The sequence below is a fragment of the Pyrgilauda ruficollis genome, unplaced genomic scaffold, assembly GCF_017590135.1.
Source record: "Pyrgilauda ruficollis isolate IOZ18807 unplaced genomic scaffold, ASM1759013v1 scaffold5, whole genome shotgun sequence".
In the NCBI taxonomy this organism is placed as follows: domain Eukaryota; kingdom Metazoa; phylum Chordata; class Aves; order Passeriformes; family Passeridae; genus Pyrgilauda; species Pyrgilauda ruficollis.
In genome coordinates, this window is record NW_024526599.1 from 773,041 (window position 1) to 793,183 (window position 20,143).

The 20,143-nt window shown below is 43.6% G+C and overlaps 2 protein-coding genes across 2 annotated transcripts; both read left to right on the plus strand.

Annotated features, from left to right (window-relative positions):
* Nucleotides 1-6,141: 6,141 nt before the first annotated feature.
* RPL34 (ribosomal protein L34) lies at nucleotides 6,142-9,569 on the plus strand. Its single transcript, XM_041480050.1, has 5 exons — nucleotides 6,142-6,202; nucleotides 6,764-6,837; nucleotides 6,934-7,033; nucleotides 7,759-7,862; nucleotides 9,443-9,569. The coding sequence occupies exons 2-5, from the start codon at nucleotides 6,773-6,775 to the stop codon at nucleotides 9,525-9,527; spliced, it is 354 nt and encodes a 117-aa protein (XP_041335984.1). The 5' UTR covers nucleotides 6,142-6,202; nucleotides 6,764-6,772; the 3' UTR covers nucleotides 9,528-9,569.
* Nucleotides 9,570-11,494: 1,925 nt separating this feature from the next.
* On the plus strand, nucleotides 11,495-15,958 carry OSTC (oligosaccharyltransferase complex non-catalytic subunit). The gene is made up of 4 exons (XM_041480097.1): nucleotides 11,495-11,769; nucleotides 11,973-12,066; nucleotides 13,641-13,838; nucleotides 14,906-15,958. The coding sequence occupies exons 1-4, from the start codon at nucleotides 11,631-11,633 to the stop codon at nucleotides 14,922-14,924; spliced, it is 450 nt and encodes a 149-aa protein (XP_041336031.1). The 5' UTR covers nucleotides 11,495-11,630; the 3' UTR covers nucleotides 14,925-15,958.
* Nucleotides 15,959-20,143: the final 4,185 nt, after the last annotated feature.

The window sequence follows — 20,143 nt, forward strand, 5'->3', positions numbered from 1 at the left end:
TCCTGAAGTGCTCAGAAGAAAACCCACGGAGATGTTTGTATGAATTATAAACTCCTCAGAGAACTTTGCAGAAAAACCTTCCTGCAGTAGCTTTAAATCATTAAGACAAATATAATTTTTTAAAGGTATACTAATGCATTATTGACCTTTCTTAATTCTTTATCTCTCCCCCTCATTGCTGTATGGCCAACATTTGCCATGGTAGGTAGCCCTTCCTATTTTAAAGAACAAAGCAACAGAAAAATGTCCAAAATTCCAGATCCCTCTGACACTTAACCTCTCACTCAGTGGTTTGGTCTCAGTCAATTCACAGGAGTTTTCTTGTTTATTAGTCTTGAAATAGAGTTTATCCTATACCTTTCTCACCTGCTCATGGGATCCCTCTCAATTTATGGCAGATGGTTTTGAATAATTTCTTGTGGAAAGGGGCAGCTACACCCAATATTTGGTGTTCACTACTCTCCCAAAACTTGCGCAAATAAAGAATATTGTACTTTAATTCTCTTTACAGAATCCCTAAGATTTTATCAAATAATAATATCAATTAGGTTTATTTTATAACAGGGAAGTTGGACTTAAACCAGTTAGGACTAATATTTAGGGAACTAGATTGTTAAGGTATTTGGGAGGTAACACTGAGTGACCTGCAGACATTACATAAAAGATACCCAAAATCACGGTCAGCACCACCAGTGCCCACACGGCTGATTACACTGCCCTTAATTGAGTGATTGATCCAAGTCTGCCACAGGAAATTCCAGCAGTGAGAGTGCTTTGCCCCTTTGATCCCGGGCACAGGCACAGCCTCCCTCTAAGGCAGGGAAAATTCAGCCATGTCCCTCACCTTGGGTGGCTGCAGCTGGGGGAAGGAGCAGTGTGAGGTGATGATCCCAAGCAGCTCTGGAGACATTTCCAATGTGAGTCTTCCCAGAGATGTGAGATGCCTACAGCATAGTACACACTGCTGGGGAAAGATTGCCTCTATGTCCTTGATGCCTGGATGGTCAGAAGGCTTAGACGTGAGAAGCAGACAGGGGTTAGATTTATTTGGCACAAAGGGTGAAATGCAGTTTTCACAGCCTGGAAGAGCTGTGCAGAGCCCCTTTATTTTTCCATTTCTCTGTGTGGAAGATGCATGGTCTGGCTTATCACAGCTGCACCAGGAGGACTGACACAGGGGATGTTGTAGGCCAGGGACCCTGACTTCAGCTTGGGGGCTGATGAAAAGCAAACGTGAGCTGTCACCATGAAGAATTCACATCTCAGCTGCTTGTGCTGCCCACGGGCTCAGTACCCTGCTCTGTCTTAAACACTTTCCACAGGGGAGGGGGAGTGCACACAAAGCCTGTTTAATTAGGCGTTGTGTAGGAAGGATGAACTCTATCCCAAGTGAGATGTAGGATTGCATGTCTTCTCCAGATGGTGAAAGTATTCTTTTTCTTTAAGGCAGGAGAAAATAAGCAGGTGTGAGTATGGGACTTACCTGTATTGGTTTTAATCGGCAACTTTAGGCAAACTCAGTGTTCTCATCAGAAAAGGGGAAAAATAAACAGCTGAGCACTGTGATTCATTTACACTTCAAATATACTTTGAGTTGGTTATTCCTCAATTAATCAAATAGCTGGTGTATCCCTAAAGTAGTATAAAGTGACACGCTGTGTGAAATCAATTTTCCCTTCCAAAATCATTAAATTCAGTAGCCTGTGACTACATCCCTGCTAATTCTAGTACCGGTCCTTTCATCCTCCATTAACTTTGGCACGCCTAACAGGCTGTCAAAAATAATTTCCCAGAACGTAAATAATTCAGAAATTAAAAATTAATAAATAATAACAGAGAGCTACTGGGAGATAGACTGGGTCAATTAGTCAGCTCTGCATTCTGTTTCTTCGCAGCAGGGGGGCAGCCACATTCGTTACTAGAATCTTTCCTCCGATTCCTAGGTCTGATTTACGGCTCTTCATTACTGGATCCAGTCAGACACAATTACCTCCATCACTATCTCAGTTCCTAACTTCAAAGAAACACACATTTTCTTGTCTGCTTTTTTTCTCCTTGCAGCAGCCTCAGCTTGACGTCCCTGGAATTTCTTCCACGCGGACTAATTAATAAGACTTTGACTTATCATATTCACTTCTCTTCTTTGATGTCCTACCTTAGTCAATCATCCTATTTAATTAGAATTTCAATGATAACTTTACTTATCTCGTGGCTAGATGTAAATTAAAATAACGGGATTTTAATTCTCTTTCTTACAGGGTTATGACATTTTTGACAGAAAAAGTTTCAACCCAAATACGATATTATGTACTTCCTATGCTAGGACTGCATTCCACTAAATTGTTTTTCCCTTTGCTACAAAATAATTTTGCTTGTTTAACAAGCTCCACTGAAATGGAAATGAACTACAGCTTCTCATAATGTAATTTGCACAGGTCTGTGTTGTGGAAGGTTATGTTGATAGAAATTAGTATAATCAGATTGCGACACATGCCACATAGTTAACAAGGAAACGGAATGAGATTTTTAAGAAAAAAAATCAGCTCTTGAGAGACAGTAGAGCCGAGGACCTCTTTCTTCTCCCCTTTCCAACAGCTGCTAATATTATTCCAAGGTTTCTTGCTTCCTTTCCACATTTATGGATCTAAGCCTGTTGCTTGTATCCAAGCAGCACCTGAGGTTGGATTCTGACTTCAGTGAGACATTTCTAAAACACGTACTGACACACTGTTCATGGAAATGGTATCCTGCCTGTGACTTAACAGGAGCACCACACCTCTCAGCCATCCCATCTTTTCCTCTCTGCAGCATCCAGTATGTGCTTGCCCACAGGTTTGCTTTCCTTCCCATGCCTCTTAGAATTTGCCAGTCTGGACTGGTACAACAGCAAGTGAATATGAGTGAAAACATCTCATTTTTTAATTGAAGCTTATTGTGGAGAAAAGCCCTAGAGGGATCCATGAAGAGAAGTTAATGGGGCAGTGGAACCCTCCTGGGGCCTGGTAGATTCCTGGAAGTGGTACAAATGTGTGAGGAAAGTATACAGGAATCCAGACAGGCTTTTCAAGCCTTTTGCCTTTGGGAACTCTCACTCTTACTCTGTTGGAACTTTCCATGTGACCAAGCAAGTTGTCATGCACATAGATAGGGGATTTCAGTAAAAAGAGAGATCAAGAGAGGACCATGTGGAAAAGAAAGAAAGGATGGTCAACATGCCAAGAATTGGTCTTAAACTGTGAACAAAGCATCCTTCTGATGCATTAAACAGAATATGGTGACAGCCTGCTGGCTGGTGCAAAATACATTCCATTCCTAAACTGCCATCAGAGATTATTATCCTTCCAATTGGATGTGATGGAAAAGAGGTTTACAGTTTTGCACTGCCGATAAGCAAGTACACCCTGAAAGCCAGCCTCCAGTTTTCTCAATGAAAAGGCCCACAACCTCAAGTGCTATGCTTCCACTGACACCCTGGAAGAGAAAAAATGGATTTTATAGGATGCCTCTGTTACTTTTCCACATTGTTGGGCTGTGCATTTGCTAATCCATCCCCTTCGCTGAACTCAAGGGAAGAAGAAAACGCAGAAAGAGTTAATGAGACATGTTGGATGTGGAAAATGACTGCTCCCAAAAGAGACGTTTTGTCCTGTGAAGAGGTAGGAGTAGCAGAGAACATGAATCACTTGACTAATCTGTACAAAATGGGCTTAGTGAGCTTCTACTTCAAATCTTATCCCCACATTAGATAGCATTAAACCAGTTGTCATTAAGCTAACATTTCCAGATGCTCTGGTGAGCCGTTTGCCTGATAGCCCTGTTCCTCTTAAGAAAAGAACTGAAAATACTTGAAAAACGAGGCCAGTACATCAGCAGAAGCAAATGGCTGGAATTTAATTGGCAGTTTCTAAAACTTACACAGTTCAGTTTAGAGCCTAAGTGGGGTAAATTCAAAAGCGTATCAATACTATTGTCAATAATCAAATAGTTACGTGTTGCACTGACAACATCTAAACTATTCTATCATAATTTAATAGTGTTGTTCTTTAACAATTGGATTCCGTTACACTTTTATATTTAGGCACGATTATTTAATCTAATTTAATTGGCTTTCTTATTCCCCTCAGGGTTCTGGGCCTAGAAAATTCATGTTAAATACTCTAATTGCTCTGAAATTTACTTGTCTTCTAAAATATGCTCCTATTTTAAATATACTCTAAAATCTAGTTCATACATATTTTCTCTTCCTTCATGAATTAAAAAATAATTCTGTTGTCCATGATTTGCACTTAAAAAGAGTCAATAATTAACTAAAATAATAATTATAAATTGAAAACAGGGAGGATGCAGTACAATAAACTGTGAGTTACATAAATAAGGCCAAGAGCACACATCAAAGCTTTCTGAGCACCTGCTAATCTCCAAAAGCAGAGCTGAAGCCGCTAAAGATGGCGGCAGCAGCACCCTACGTGCTTAATGTGTGGGTCTCTGAGTATCACCGTGGAACAGTGCTCAGGAGCAAAAGAGCATCGGAGGGCTCACAGACAGTGGGGCCAACCCCACCCTCCTTGCAGATGGTGATTTCCCATTGATGCTGCATGGAGATTTGGACTGTGCGAGTCAGCATCAATTATGGCAGCAGCCACAAGGCACTCACACGCACCATGAGAAGGAGGACTTGGTGTGGCAGTGGGAACACTGCCATGAAAAGTCTGCTCTAAAACCTCTTGGTCTTTCATGTGTCAGAGCCAGGTGGTGGGGCAGGATCCAGATCCATTAGTAAGGTCACATAGATAGCAGAGGCCAGATGCTGATTTCAGAACACAGAGGCAGCTCTGCTTGTCAACATGCTCCTCAGCTTGGCAGGGACCGGGGTGTGGGATGGGAGCTGAAACAAACATCTGGGAGAAGTGTAGTCCAGAGAGTGTAACTCCTTTCCTTCCTATCAACACAGTGTTTAATGAAAAGGTGAGGGGCTGCCAGAGGTACCCTCTGCGCATTAAGGTTTTAATGTGGCAGATCTGGCACCACCGGAATGCTGTTTCCGGCTACTGACAAGCCATTCTCTAGTCCCTTAGCTTTGGACATTTCCTTTCTTTTCTTTTCTCAGGGGCCTACCAGAGGCTATTAAATAGATTTCACAGAACATTCCGAGTTCAATGGGGCCCACAAGGATCACTGAGTCCAAGACTTAAGACAGCGGCCCATACAGGGATTGAACCCACAACCTTGGTGTTGTTAGCACCATGCTCACACCAGCTGAAATAATCTAAGGTCAGAAAATGTGATCCAGCTCAGGACACTTGGACAATGCTGACGGATGAACGCAGGGAGGATGTATTAAGGGAGAGTTCCACTAGCCATGTCATTTTTTCCCTATGGTCTTCCTAGGTACCTGTGGCCTGGAAGTGGGAGGTTGAGTCAGGTGGACCTTTGACCTGACCAGCAGGAAAGGTTTATAACTTCATGCTCTTGTGTGAGCGCCTGCTCCGGAGCACGTGGCACAGTGAGCGCAGCAAGGAGGTGTCAGGCAGACTGTGGGTACTGGGTACCTCTCCAGAGGGGCGGTTTCGGGATCAGCCTCTCTGCCTGGTCCTGTGCCCAGGAAGTCCAGTGCTGGTCAGGAGTGAGGGCATCCTGAGGGGAACGGAGCCTGGCAAGGACAGCCCTGCAATGCTCCGAGCAAGGCTTTCTAGGGATTCTGCAGGACCAGCCTTTCCTTGTGGAAGTTTTGTGTAAGACACACGGTTCCCAGGTGTGCCACGTGCCAGTGTGCTGTGGAAAATCCTGTACGAGTGACTTGTAATTCAGAGCTTAGAACAGCAGCATGGGGAACGGCTTCTGGGCCCACAGCTACGTAATTACCATAATGAAGCACAAACCCTTATTTCCCAGGACAGAAGCCGGTATTTTAGTCAAAGAGTTTTTTCAGTAAAACACACAATAAATAAAACGGGGCACCCGTGGCGCCCATTGCCCCGGCTCCCGATCCCGCCGCCGAGCGGCGCCCCGCCCCGCTTCAGCCGTACAACATGGCGCCACCTGGCACCTCCGTGCCGTACAACATGGCGGTGCCCACTCGCCACCCTGCCTGGTAGACGGACTTCAGTGCGCAGGCGCTTCTATTTCTTCCGGTCTCCAGCGCGCCGCTATTACAATGTTGCCCGCGCACTTCCGTTTCCTCTTCCGGGTCCGGCGGCGCCAGGTATGGCGGGGGCCGACCGAGGGCTGTGGGCGCCCATCCGCCTCCATCCGCGGCACCGCGGGCGGCGAGCGCGATGCGAGGCCCCGAGGGGCTGTGGGGATGGACCGGCGGCGCTGCTGCTGCCCGCGCGTGGGCTGGAGCGGGGGGCAGAGAGGCCGGGCCTGCCGAGGCCTCCGCGGTGGGGCTCCCGAGTAGGGCCCGCGCCTCCCGAGGCTGCGAATGAAGCTTATGTTGACTGTAAAATACGGAGCTGCTAAAGCTTTAAGCAGTTCCTTAGGGGAGCGTGGCACAATCCAGGCAAGGCTAGGATGTTTGAGCAGTGTTCAGGTTGGTTCGGGTGAATCTTCATTGCGGATCGCGTTGTGCCCGCTGTCACGCGAGCTGTTGTTCTCTAATGTAGTTCTGCCGGTGTCGCTGATCAGCAAAGGCTGTAGTTTTATTAATGTCGAATCGGCAGCTGCTGATTCACATCTGGCTCTGCACGGGTGACCGTGTAAGATGTGCATTCCTGTGTGGACATCGAGTTCTTACCTAGCGCCGCTTTGGTTTTGACTTATTTAGGGGTGAAAAATGGTGCAGCGCCTGACATACCGCCGTAGGTTGTCCTACAACACAGCTTCCAACAAGACCAGACTGTAAGTAAGGCCGTGTGCAAGAAAACTTCTGTAGTAAACAGGTGGTGCTTCACTTTCGATTCTTGTGTTAACTGAATGTTTTCCTGCTGTGCCTAGGTCCCGAACACCCGGGAACAGGATTGTTTACCTTTACACCAAGAAAGTGGGAAAGGCCCCCAAGTCAGCATGTGGGATTTGCCCAGGAAGACTTCGTGGTGTGAGTATGATTATAAACACCTAAGGGTGTTTCTCTGCTGCAGCGTTTCTTCAGGACAAAGCCTTTCCAAATATACAATGGGCCTGTATCGACCAGTTCTTGTTGAAATAACCTTTTTCTTTAAAATATTCTAATCAAATGTTATAAAGTTTACTGGCAAAATAAGCTTTGGAAGGCCAAACTTTTTTTAATGCTCTTGGTTTGCATTATTATTAAATATAAACTCTTGTTTTAGAAAATGTGATTTTTAAAAAAAACTAGACAGGGCAATTCTATAGCAGGTTTAAAAACATAAATTGGACCTACTAGACTTGTGGGAAAAAAGGGTAAGCCAAGTTTATAAAGTATTTAGAAAAAAAGGAATTAATGTTCTTATTTTTCTTCAGACTGTTTTCATGAATTACCACCATAGCTTTTAACAGTTATGGGAATGCTTGAGTAATGTTGATCTTTGAGCAGTTCCTGTCTTTAAAAAAACCAGTCCTTTTTATAAGCAATGTTTTAATGACCCTCTTGTTGAACCCTTGTGGGGGAATGAAAAGATCAGCTTGGGAATGCTGAGGATGGTCCATGCAATGAGCTGTGACCTCAGTCACTTTTTAGCATCTTGAATAGTTAACTTCAGATGTTGCTGCCTTCTTTTTTTCTTTTTTAGTTAGGAAAGCGATGTTGGATCTTTCTGTTGCTGTCCCATGACACTCTTGTTTATTCTTTGCTGTCTGTAGGTCCGTGCTGTGCGCCCCAAAGTTCTGATGAGGCTGTCAAAAACGAAGAAGCACGTCAGCAGAGCCTACGGTGGCTCCATGTGTGCCAAGTGTGTCCGTGACAGGTAATCTGCAGAAAGCCAGCTTTATTCCTAGGATTGCTTCTTACACAATTTTCACATCTCTCCCGAACTTTGAAGCCTTTTAAGTCTGACACTGGTGTAGGGAGATGGAGAGTGTGAGTGTGGGGCACCTCAAACAGTGATGTGTGGGATTTTTGTCCCTTGGATTTGAGGGAGTTCCTGCGTGTGGAGCTGTTTTGTAGAGACTTCATGTTCTTCAGGATTTCTTACTGCACTGTTGCACTGATACTAAACAGTCTGCTCATGCTGGATTTTTATCTTTTGTACTGACTGCCCATAGTAAAGATTGTTCTGTTCTGTTGTCCTGTCCTGTTAACCTTATGCAGATGTAATTGAATTTTTCACTTCTTTGTAGTGTTCTGGGATTCACAGGTATTACTTGGTTGTGTGTTAAACAGCTTTATGTGGTTAAGCTTTAAAATGGCCTTTGCCAGGCCTCACTGAATTCAGTTTTATTGAGTAGCAATTGCATGTCCTATGCTTCCTTGGCAAGTTTGAGGAAAAACATGACCATGAGTGTGTCATCTCTGTGAAGGGTAAACAAAGCAGATCTCTGGGGTCAGCAGTCTAATGCCAGGTTTTTTTCATCTGTAGTGCCAGCATTTTTTTTCTTCTTGGCATGTGTAAGTTCTAAGGTAAATTACATTAGGCACCACTGAAGATGAGCTGTTACAGCTGCAGAGCCATGTGTTAAAAGCCACTTTTTTTTCTGAGTGTTTTCTCAAACCCTTCATGAACTCGATAGGGAGTTTTTAGTGCATCAGTATGTTTTATTCTTACTGTGCCTTAACCAGAATTACAGCCACCTCCTTTCCTGTAATGGTCAGGTTTTCTCTTGCACCTGCTTAGGCATCTTTGAGAGGTTTGTACTGCAGAAGTAGCCATGTGCACCAGACACTGACAGAAGGCATTTTAATGTTTAAGGTTACAAGAGTGTGTGTGACACAGAACCATCCAATAGTCTGTTGGTGTGTGAGTGCTGGTGCACAGATCTGTCCCGTCTAGCTGGTGGCCCTGCATGTCTTCCAGAAACAGTCATATTTTGGCACAACTTGACCTGCTAGGCTTTTATCCTTGTTGATGTGCAAGGAGCTTTAATCCTGACAGGGAAAGTATTCCTGTTTTTGATAACTGGATGCATATAATTTCCTGTAGTTCTGAGAAAGAGATGACCACGACTCGTCACATCAATTCTGACTTCAACAGAATTAAATTAATTCTCCAGTTAGGAGTTCTGCTTTTTGCCTTCAAAATTTGTGAGGATGGTAAATTTTCCCATGTTCAGCCATCAGGTATTACCTTGCTTGACTCCAAGCCACTTACCCTAAATTTGCAGGCACTGTAGGCCGCCATCCCCAAACTGCTGCATTCATGCAGTGCTACTGTCCCTGTCTTTGGCTGCTGGCAAGAACAGCAGTGGGTTCCCTTTTTATGTAACTGTGGAGCTAACACCACATGTGCGATGAATGTGGGAGATGGCAAAATTAATTGTAATTTGTCTTATTTTTGTGTTTGTACTTCAGTAGGTAGACACATATCCTAAAGTAGTTTTTCTTTTCCAGGATCAAACGAGCTTTTCTTATCGAGGAGCAGAAGATTGTTGTGAAAGTGTTGAAGGCACAAGCACAGAGCCAGAAGTCAAAGTGAATCTATGTGTAGTTTCAGCCCAATAAATGAAATCTCCACTTCTCTTGTGTCCTGTCATTCCATGTGTGACTCAAAGCTGCTAGGAGCTGCTGCTTATTGTAGTTTGTAGAGCGCAGAGCTGGGTTTTGCTGCAGCAGAACCTGTAAGTCAGGATGCTCTGTTCAGTGCTGCCTGCTGGAAGGAATGGTTAAACAGGACTCTCAGCTCAGGCTCAGTCATGTAGAGGGATTGGAATAATTTTCAGCAGTGCAGGTTTTCTTGCAGCAGCTGTTTTTGAAGTCATTGGAGGACTTGGCTCAGAAGAAAATTAGTACTTTGAAAAAGAAGAGCAAACAGAAGAGGACAGCTTAGTATAAGCCTAAGGTAGATTTTTTTTTTTTAATTGTATGTGGTATTAAGTGAGGGTGGAGAGAATAGTCTTAACTTCTCAAAGCCAGTGCTGTACCCACCAGACAGTTGCCTGCTGCTACATCTGGATCTCCTGGAAGAAAACTGCAGCTGCTGTATCCTGTTAGGTCTTCCTGGATCAGCAGTTACAGGTATGATACCAACAGAGCTCCAGGGTGCAGCTAGGATGGACCTTTAAAGGCTTCCTGATTTAGAGTAGCAATTTGGGCTGCTGGTATTGAAATTTGAACCAAAAGTTGTTGGTTTATCACCAAGGATGTAATTGTAATGTAAAAAGTGAAAATGGCTTTGCTTCATTCTGTTTTGTAGAGAACTCTAAATGTGTCTCTTAAAGCTGTCTAGGAGTGTACTAACGCAGTCAGGATAATTCTTGCTTTTCCTGTATGTGCAGTGGTATTCTCAGCCCCAACTCTAAATTTTGAACTGCTTTTAGTATCTGACAGGCATCTATTTTTACCTGTTTTTAACCAATAACTATTTTTTCAAAAAGTAGTGAGCTCCACCATGAGAGTAAGGAAGGAGGAGAAATAATAACTGAGCACACAGGCTTACTGGGAGCTGTGAGAGTGCCACTGGAAGGGGTTTCTGAGGTCACCTGTGGAGTCTGCTCAGGCTGTGGCTCACGTGTGCAGGTCGCTCCTGAGTGCACGCTGCCTTTTTACCCTGTCTAGCTCTGTCTAGCTGTACCGTCAGCCGAGGGACAGAGCACAGAAGGCTGGGTCGAAAAGCCCTTCTGGTGGCAGTGAGCTGGTGCTTTGGGTGAGGTGCCTGGCAACTCTCAGCTGCCTCCTGGGTGTGACAGCAGGAGGTGGCTCTGGTGCAGGATAAGTGACTTAATACTGTGCACGGTGAAAGGAGTTGTACCTCCCTGAGGATTTCTTCACAGGAAGAAGCTCTGCGTGCAGCTGTCGGGGTGACCTCTGCCTGGGGGTCAGGATGGCCACCGCATCCCATGGTGCGCCCAAGGGGCATCCCAGCCCCACGCTCCCGTGCAAACACAGGGACTGGCGTAAGGCCTGCTACGGGACTTTGTCTGCTCCCGGGTCCGCATCTCCCCAGCCCCACTGTGCAAACTTCACACGCGGGACGTGGCTTTTTCTTCCTCCCGCCAGAAAACTGCATCAGTACAGGGTGTCCAAAGGGCGCTCCTACCCCGTGGCAAGGGCTGCGGCGCCGGTGTCACTGGTCGCGAGTGGCCCGCGGGCGGTGTCCCGCGAGGGACCGGCGGGCGGTGTCCCTCGGGTGACGGGCGGGCAGGGCCGGTGTCACCCGGGGCACACGCGCGGCCCGCGGCGGCCACGTGGCTGCCCAGCCTGGGGGCGGGGCCTGCGCCACGCCACGCCCCCTGGCACGCCCCCCCGAGCAAGTACCCAGGGCCGACACGTCAGGGCTGCCGGGTCCTGGCAGGTGAGTAAGAGGGATAAACGCTTCGCCGGCGGACTGGCGGCGTTTCCATGTCCTTATGCAGACAAAAAAAAACCCCTCTGAATCTGTCATTTAAACCTGGTCGCAAGTTTCTAGTGATTTGTTTAGTTTGTCTCTTTAGAAAGGGATCCGTTTCCCCCTGCCAGGACGCGGCAGCCCGTTTCCGTTTCCGCCTTCGTGTCGCTGGCGAGCGCGGCCGCGGCGGGAGGGAGCGGACAGCGCCGGCAGGGAGCAGCGGGGCCGCGGCCGCCCCGGGACCGCACCGCGGCCATGGAGACGCTGTACCGCCTGCCCTTCGCCGTGCTCGAGTGCCCCAACATCAAGCTGAAGCGGCCGAGCTGGGTGCACATGCCCTCGGCCATGACCGTGTACGCGCTGGTGGTCGTGTCCTACTTCCTCATCACCGGAGGTGAGGCCGGGCTGGAGGGGAGGCCCCGCTCACGGGGCAGCTCTCCCTCGGTCCCTGCCCCGGGGTGGCAGAACCGCGGCTGAGCCCGGGTCCGGGTCCGACCGCCCGTAAAACACGAGCCTCGGCATCCCCAGCGTGCCCGCCGTGTCGGGGCGGCTCTCGCTGCTGCGGGTCCAAGTCCGTGCTTGCTTTCCCCCCCGCAGGAATTATCTATGACGTGATCGTGGAACCTCCGAGCGTGGGCTCGATGACAGACGAACACGGGCATCAGAGGCCGGTGGCTTTCTTGGCATACAGGTAAGAGCAGGGCCCTGTTCCACCAGCGGCGTGCTGCAAATGCCTCAGCTCAAGGGAATAAACCCCGCCTTGCCGAGCTGGGTATCCTTCCCTTCCCTTCCCTTCTTTCTCCTTCCCTTCCCTTCCCTTCCTTCTTCTTTGCAAGGCAGGAGTTGTTTTATATCAGTTCTTGGTTTGCCAAAAACTATTTTTTGTTTTTTTTATGAAACCCCCATCAAACCAGCATTGAAACAACTAAGTCCTAAAACTTTTAAAAATGAAAGGTCTGGTAAAAAGAAACTGGTTTGGGCTGGCAGTACTTCTTTTTCTTGCTAGTCAGGTTGAGCTTTGTACTGGATGCAGATACAATTGATCCATTTTTCTTGCAGAATATTTAGTGTTTGGGAATCTTTTGTTTCTTACGTTTTAAACTCTAGTGTACTTGGGATGCTGGCGGGGAACATTGTTACAAATGTGTAACAACAGGGTCTTCCTAGTGCCCTTGGCTTTCAATCCCTTACTGAAAATGAGCTAGAGACTCCTAGTAACAAACTGGTCTGAAGAGAGTTAAGTCTGCTTTTGTAACTGGGGGGGGATCTATGTGTGTGGAAACAAATAATGATTTTTATTAAATACCAAAAAAGTTGGTTGAATCGGTGAGGTCTGTGACATGGTTGATGTGACAGATTTTGGCTTGGTCTAGATGTGTGCTTTAGACTGGGTTGGATTGTTGCAATGTTGATGAATCGAGTTGCTGCAGGGAGTTAGCACTGTCATTTGTCAGTGTGAACAAGATGAGAGAAGACAAACTTGTTTGTTTCCAGGATATGAGGCAGTAATGATAATCTTTATTTATGTACGGCCATCCTCCGTAGTTCATCAATGCCAGTTTTATGAGGCTGCTATTTAGGAGGATGAGAAAATGGCTCAGTGACTGTGGGAAGCAGGAGGCTCGTGGTCCAGGTGCAATATTCTTTCTGCATCTCAGCTTCCTCACTCTCCATCTCCTTCTATTTGTAAGAAGGAAGTCCAGCTGTCTGGGCTGACAGAGAGCCCCAAGGAGCACCCCCAGGTGCCTGCAATGGATCCATGCAGGCTCGGCAAGCAGGCAGCAGAACATCCTGCAGGGTGTGTGCTGGAACAGCACATGTGCTTCACGTGCTGCTGTAGTGCTTTGAGTGGAATTTGTCCTGAGAGGAGGATTGAGGCAGTCCTGCCTAAACATGGGGATGGAAGTAAAGCGTCGTGGTGCCATGCCTTGGGATCATCTGGATAACCAGAGACCTCCTTGGACTAGGTGGTTTTGCAAACCATTGAGCTGGGTGGTAGCTGTTGGTATGCACAAATATGTATAAATCTTCCTTTGTGCTGCACTGGGCACCTTGCAGACTCGGTTCTGAACATAAATTGTGTGTTAATGTCGTGATGTAATTGTATAACATTTTCCTACTTGCTTTAGTTAGAAAGTTAGCCATCAAAGTTAATCATTCTGCACGTTTGTACAGCTAAAGCCTGTTTAGTAGATGGGGTTTGGAATGTAAATAATTTCTTTAATCTTTTTCTGACTCTTTTCACCTGTTTTTTTTCTCCTTTAGAGTAAATGGACAGTATATTATGGAAGGCCTTGCATCCAGCTTCCTCTTCACAATGGGTGGCCTAGGATTCATAATTCTGGATCGATCCAATGCACCAAATATCCCCAAGTTGAATAGGTTTCTTTTGCTCTTTATTGGATTTGTTAGTGTGCTTTTGAGCTTCTTCATGGCCAGAGTTTTCATGAGGATGAAATTACCGTAAGTGGTTTGTCTTTCAGTCTTTTTTGTGGCTCGTGTGTGCTGTGTTCAATTTAAGAGTAACAGAAAATTATGATCTTCAGTTTGAATATAAGTTGCTTTTTTCACTGCTTTTTTGGAACAAGCTACCTTGAATGAGGTGGGATGCTTTGGGAGCCAGCTTCTCTAAAATCATGCTGTAGTTTAAAAAGGGTGACAGCTCCTGGTATGTTAGAAAATGTCATTAGTGAATCTGACTTGCTCAGTGTACCTTAAAATTCATTGTCTGTACTGATCAGGTAAGTAGCTACAAAGTAGGGCTTTGAGGAATATGGATCTGTTAAAGTACTGCAGCTTTCAGGCTGTGCAAAATCCAAATGCAGGTTTTCCAGTTTTCCCCCCTCTGTATTTTTCAGTCTATCTATTTAATTTAGAATAGCTGAAACCTGGTCTTTAGAGGTACTGGTAGGTAGCTTTTGGAGTAGCTCCATGAAGTGTTGAATTAATAGTGACAATCATTCTTCTATTCTTAAATACTATTTTTGGCTTCTGTGTAAAAAATTTGTTTCATAACGCAGAAGTGATGAGTTCCCTGGCAGCAGCTGTCTGGATAGGGATCTAGCCTATATTTTCTTGCTTCATTGATGCTATATGTTTTTTTTTCCTTCACTGAGTACATGTGTGTCTGTACAACAGTTCTCATTCTGAAATTCTTGAAAAGAACAGGGCTTCAGAGAAATGGAAGAGACAGCAGATTGGTGTGAAGTGTCAGAAAAGATCAGGTTGTATTGAATATCTTAACACTTGTAGTTTGTGTAAAGGGCACACATAAAGAACATTTCTTAGGGTATAATGTGGGCTTTGAAAATTCTAAACAATTACCAGAGTTGGATTAAGAACATTGCTAATTCATTTTCAGTGTCATTGAAGAAAATCAGCTGAGGAAGGAGTTAAGATGGCCAAATAGTCTTGATCAACAGAGTCTTTTGCAGTCTTAAATTTTGGTTTAAGATTGTATGTCTCTTGATTTTTGAGGAGTGCTGCCTATGTTTGCTAACTTTTTCTCTAAATTAATTTTCTTTCTGTAGGGGCTACTTGATGGGTTAATACCTCTTGTGCTGTGTGAAAGTTCGAGCTGAATTTCCACCTCTTCACAAAGTGTTTTAAGAAGAAACAGCAAGAAACAAGTTCCATAGTCACCATCAACAGCAGAGAGACCTGGCCACGAGAAACAACTAGGGAAAGAGTGCTTTCTCTGCAAACAAACTGCCACTACCAGTGGCTGATCTGTAGTTTTCAAGCAATGTTTTATCATTTCTGATGTAGAGCTTTTGAAAAAGAGAAAGTTATATAGCTGAGTATTTCTTTTGTATTCCATCTCAGTGTGAAGTAGAGAACCTGCCTTTAGCTCTACCTGAAATGAGTATTTGCCATTAACGGTTCTTTGTTGCAGGTCTGTCTCCTCTTCCCTTATTGGGACAATTATGTATGTGAATCAGAGAAGAAACACTCAAAACATTGATTTCCAAGTTGTAATCAGAAAATTAGTAACTTTGGATGCTTAACAGCCAGAATACAATGAGTCTGAAATTATTGTGAAGGCATCTTTGGCCTTGATATTAATGTTATTAATGCTCTATGTGAGCAAATCCAGACATGCACTGGGAAGGGCAAACTGTATGAATGTGCATTTTTTTTAAAGAAAAAGTGTACAAAAGGAGCCAAATAAAACTTATTTTCTAAAAAATTATTTTAAATTTGTGCAACTTGTAAAGCTTTTTCTTGTTTGCATGGACTGTTCTACATTCAGACATGAGGTGCCATACCATGACAACATAATTTCAGCTTTGTTTTTCACTGTTGGATAATGATTTTATTTTAGTTTTTTTTTTTTTTTTTAGTATCAGGGACAGGAAACCTCATTTTCCATGAATTTGTACTGTATGCAAACAACATGCTGTTATCAGTAGCTAAGAACACTTCTGAAGCTGCTGCTTTTTTGTGTGAGGCAAAGTTCCAGTTTAATTTGTCTTAATTTTAAAAGATTGAATGTTTCTGAATGTTTCATTCAAGTAATGTATTGCATTTTGGGCGAAGGAAAGATCCCTCTGAATCACCATAAATGTCTTTTTTTTGCAATCTGTATATGTTTGAAGCACTATTTTAACCAGTATAATAACATAAAGTGGAAAAGTTATTTATTCCTGTAGTTTTGAAGTAAGCATTACTGTTCACATACTTAATCAAATTTCTGAGCTAGTTGTTAATCATCCGCACTCAGGATATGTCACTTCCACTGCCACATTCTTACGTATGATGTGACACTTTTGTGTCTGTTCATCTTAAATGTTTGTCATTAAGATTTAAGGTAGTTTGAGCTGTTTTATGAGGTTCATAACTGCAAAATTTCCAGTCTTCTCAGTGCAGTTATCTTTTGGTCACTCTGGTTTTGGTGAGACACATGTTTACTTTCAGGGGGGAGTACTGATATTATGTAAGTAAATAACTGGATCTTAAGTCATCTTTTTAAATACTCTTGAGAGGCAAGTCAAACCAAAAAGTCAGTTCACTGTCTTTGAGCAAGACTCTTCTGGCTCAGTGCTTCAGCTTCAGCGTCCCAAGTTTGCAGCTGGTTCTAAATGAGCAGGCTCTTGGAACAGTGATTTTAAGGGCACAGTTCAGTGCCTGCGCTCTGTGAAGTGCCTTTCACTGTAACTGCAAATTTCAGTTGTAATTTGAAACAACAGTTGAAGCAGATGTAATTGCAAGGTAGAATATAATTTTGGGAGAGTAAAACTAGGTGACTCCCTCTGCAATAAATAAGGCTGAAGGAACATCACAGGTTTTTGGTCACAGATTCACAGCTAGGTCTGGTATGATCATCTGCCCAAGTCTGGCACAGAGAGAACCATGACAACAAATGCAGAGCAGATGGACTACCCAGAAACGAGGCACATGGTAGGTTGGAAGATGGCAGAATACACTATTGGAGATTGGTTAATTTTGAAAGTGGCTTGGAGGCTGCTTTTTCACCCAAGGTAAAATTTCTACTGAGTCAAATAAACTGCGAAGAAAAAGTATTGCAATGTGTTAGATTAATCCCTTTTGCAGTAAAAAAAGGCTGGTATTTTCTATAATTGTCTGCTGTTCTTTATAGGTAACAGCAGGTGGCCTCTAAAGCAGGGGCTTGGAATAGTTATAGGAATGTTTCAGTGACTGAAAGAAAACTTTCTGTAACTAGTGACAATATCCATCTGTGCTTCGTGTTCGTATCTTCAAGGTTCAACTGAACTAGATCATGGGTGAGAGGTTAAAAACAAGGTAAAGGTAAAGCAGAGCTTGCAGGAACACATCTTTCCTGATTAAAACCAGAAATTTGGCCCACTTCCAAGTGCAACAGAAAGAGTCAGGCTGAAGTGTAGAGGTCTTGATTTTCTGGCTGTCTTAATGGAGAAAATACTGAATGCATGGCTTCAGTATAATCTCTGAGAGATGATGCCTAGTCAGTATAGTCAGGAAGACATATATAACTTGTGTAGCTTTTGAAAGTTAGTATATACATATATGGACCCTTAAATGATTTTATACTTAATCGAGTTAAGTTGAAAAATACATCTAGATGAAAAAAAACACACATTCTGACTTTTTTTTTCTTTTTTTTTTTTTTTTTTCTTTTTCTTTTCCCCTCAGTGTGTTTTTTAGACTCCTGCATATTGTGGAACAGTAATAGAATCATAGGATCATTTAGGTTGGAAAAGATCTATAAGATTATCAAATCCAACTATCAACCCAGCACTGCCAAGCCCACCACCAAACCATGTCCCTGAATGCCACATCTCCATGTCTTTTAAATACCTCCAGACACAGAGGTGCTGGCAAATGATGGGAAGTGGCTCAGTGACTTAGAACAATTACCTCTACTGAGGATCTGTGTATGGATCCCATATATGCGTGCCCAAGCGCTATAGCAGGTCACTGACCACTTTCCCTTGGATTATGGGGGCTTCATTCTGCCCCCCATCCCTGTCTTCCAGCTCAGAGAGCTGGCTACCCACAGAATGACTTGTTTTGTTATTAGGGACCAAGGTGAAGAAGGCATGAAGTACCTCAGTTTTCCTACAGCATAGCAACGTCTGTGGTAGTGTAATTGGTATTGCATGTTTGTGAATGTGATTATTGTATTTTTCCTACATCTTTATGATTTTCCCCAAAAGGGTTGCAGCAATAACTGGCCTATTTTCAGAATTTCTAATTGCTACTTCTCAACACTGCAGTTTCTTTAGAATATATTTCTTCCAGAACATGGTAAAAGAGGATTGAAACAATTAGAAGAAAATAATTGGAACAGTTACAGTAGAAATCTCAGAAGAATGTTTTGTAATACTTTGCAGGCACATTAAGGTTTTTCAGCTATACTAATGTTTGGAGAACTCTGGAGAGATCTGGATTTTAGTGACAAAAAAAAAATATAACTAATGCATCAAACTCTTTTCAAAGGGTAGTGTTTCACGGGAAGTGGCTAGCAGGAATATGGGAGTTTCTAGGTGATTTGGTTTCTTTGGTAAAAACTATTTATGCTGGTGTCCTTTTTGTTTGACATGGATACCTGTCAGCCAAGAAGTGGACTGAGACCATGAGCTCATTTCAGAGCAACAGCTGTGGCACTGTAGTGGGAGTCAAGCATGTCTGACTTTACTGTGTTTTAATTAATTAGAGATGCAGATGCAGGGCACTGCATTCTGCTGTCCAGTGTCTTGAGTCTGTAAGGCAATTTGCTGAGCTCCTGTTTGATGATATCAGTCTAGTTACTAATGTTCTTCAGGCATCACGTGGAGTTACACTTCATCATGTAGCTATCCCATATGGGTTCTATAAATGTCAAAGCTCTTAGACCGTTCTACCTGCAGGCTGGAAGAAATAGTATTTATCTCTCAGTAAATCGGATCAATATGGTATCATCTGCTGCCTAATGCTTGTGAAAGACTGATATTTGTAATTTCCTTCTCTTTTTGGTATCAGTTTTCACTACAGAGATCAGTGTGGATGGGGATACTGGTTTCCCTTTGTTGCTGGTGGAAATGTTATGCTTTTAGCTGGAAACAGGGAAAGAAAAAGCTTGAAAGAACTCAGAATGGTTGTATTATTCTAAAATAAACTGTGAAAGTTAAACTTTTTCTCATTTGTTTGTAGACAGCTGTTGAGAACTCTCTGTGTGTGGAGACACGAGGCTTGACTCCATTTCAGAAAGCTGATTTATTATGTTAAATATTATATTAAAATGCTACATTAAAACTATACTAAAGAACTGAGAGAATAGAGAGATCAGAAGGTTCAACAAGAATAGAACAGAATAGAATAACAAAATCCTGTGACTGCTCAGCCTTGGCACAGGTGGCTGTGACTGGTCATCAATGGAAAACAATCCACATGGACCAATCATGGATGCACCTGTTGCATTCCACAGCAGCAGATAGTAATTGTTTACATTTCTCTCCTGAGGCTCCTCAGCTTCTCAGGAGAGGAAAAATCCCAGCAAAGGATTTTTCATAATATCATGGCTACAGACAGCTTAAATAATTTAAGAATTTTTAGGTATTTCTGACAGATCCTGGATGATAGATAATACGTTTACTACATTCAGCTTTCCAGTGTATCAACTGTATTTAAATGCAGATGGAGACTGTGAGGAATGGGGAATAATAAAAAATAAGCATAACTGCAGTTGGAAGAAGAGGTTTTGGGGTGTGGGGGAAGTATTTTAAGCACCTGGAAGAAAATGGCAAAAAGATGAGTAGCCAGCTTGGATTTTTTTAAGAATAAGTCATATGAAGATAAAGGTACATATGTGAGAGTTATGGGCCCCATGGATACAAGAAAATCAGATGTTTGGGCTGTAGATTTTGATACTGTCTTGCATGTTTTGGAAACTTGGCTTAGCTAATACAGCTATAAGCTGAATTCCAAAGTACTTTGAGAAGCATTTTCATAGAGTGTTTGCTGATTAGTTGATGTCCTTATATCAAAGTGGAAAGATATCTTACTTTTTAGGTCTGTCCTGTGGCTAGTTTTGTTCAGCGCCCACTGACCTGTATTGAATAGAGTGTGCTGACTAAATAAGCAGAAACCATAAAAATCAAAGCCTGCTGGGAGGGCAGAATTAGGATGCATAGTGATACTAACAAATCAATAGTGGTCTCAAAAACTAGACTGGTTTATTCTTTCTGGGAACTAGTGCAAAGTATCAATGCTACTCAAGGAAAATAGCTGAAAAAATGTGGAATGTGAGTAAATCCTTGGGTTATGCTGAAGAGGAGAGCAGATTGCCT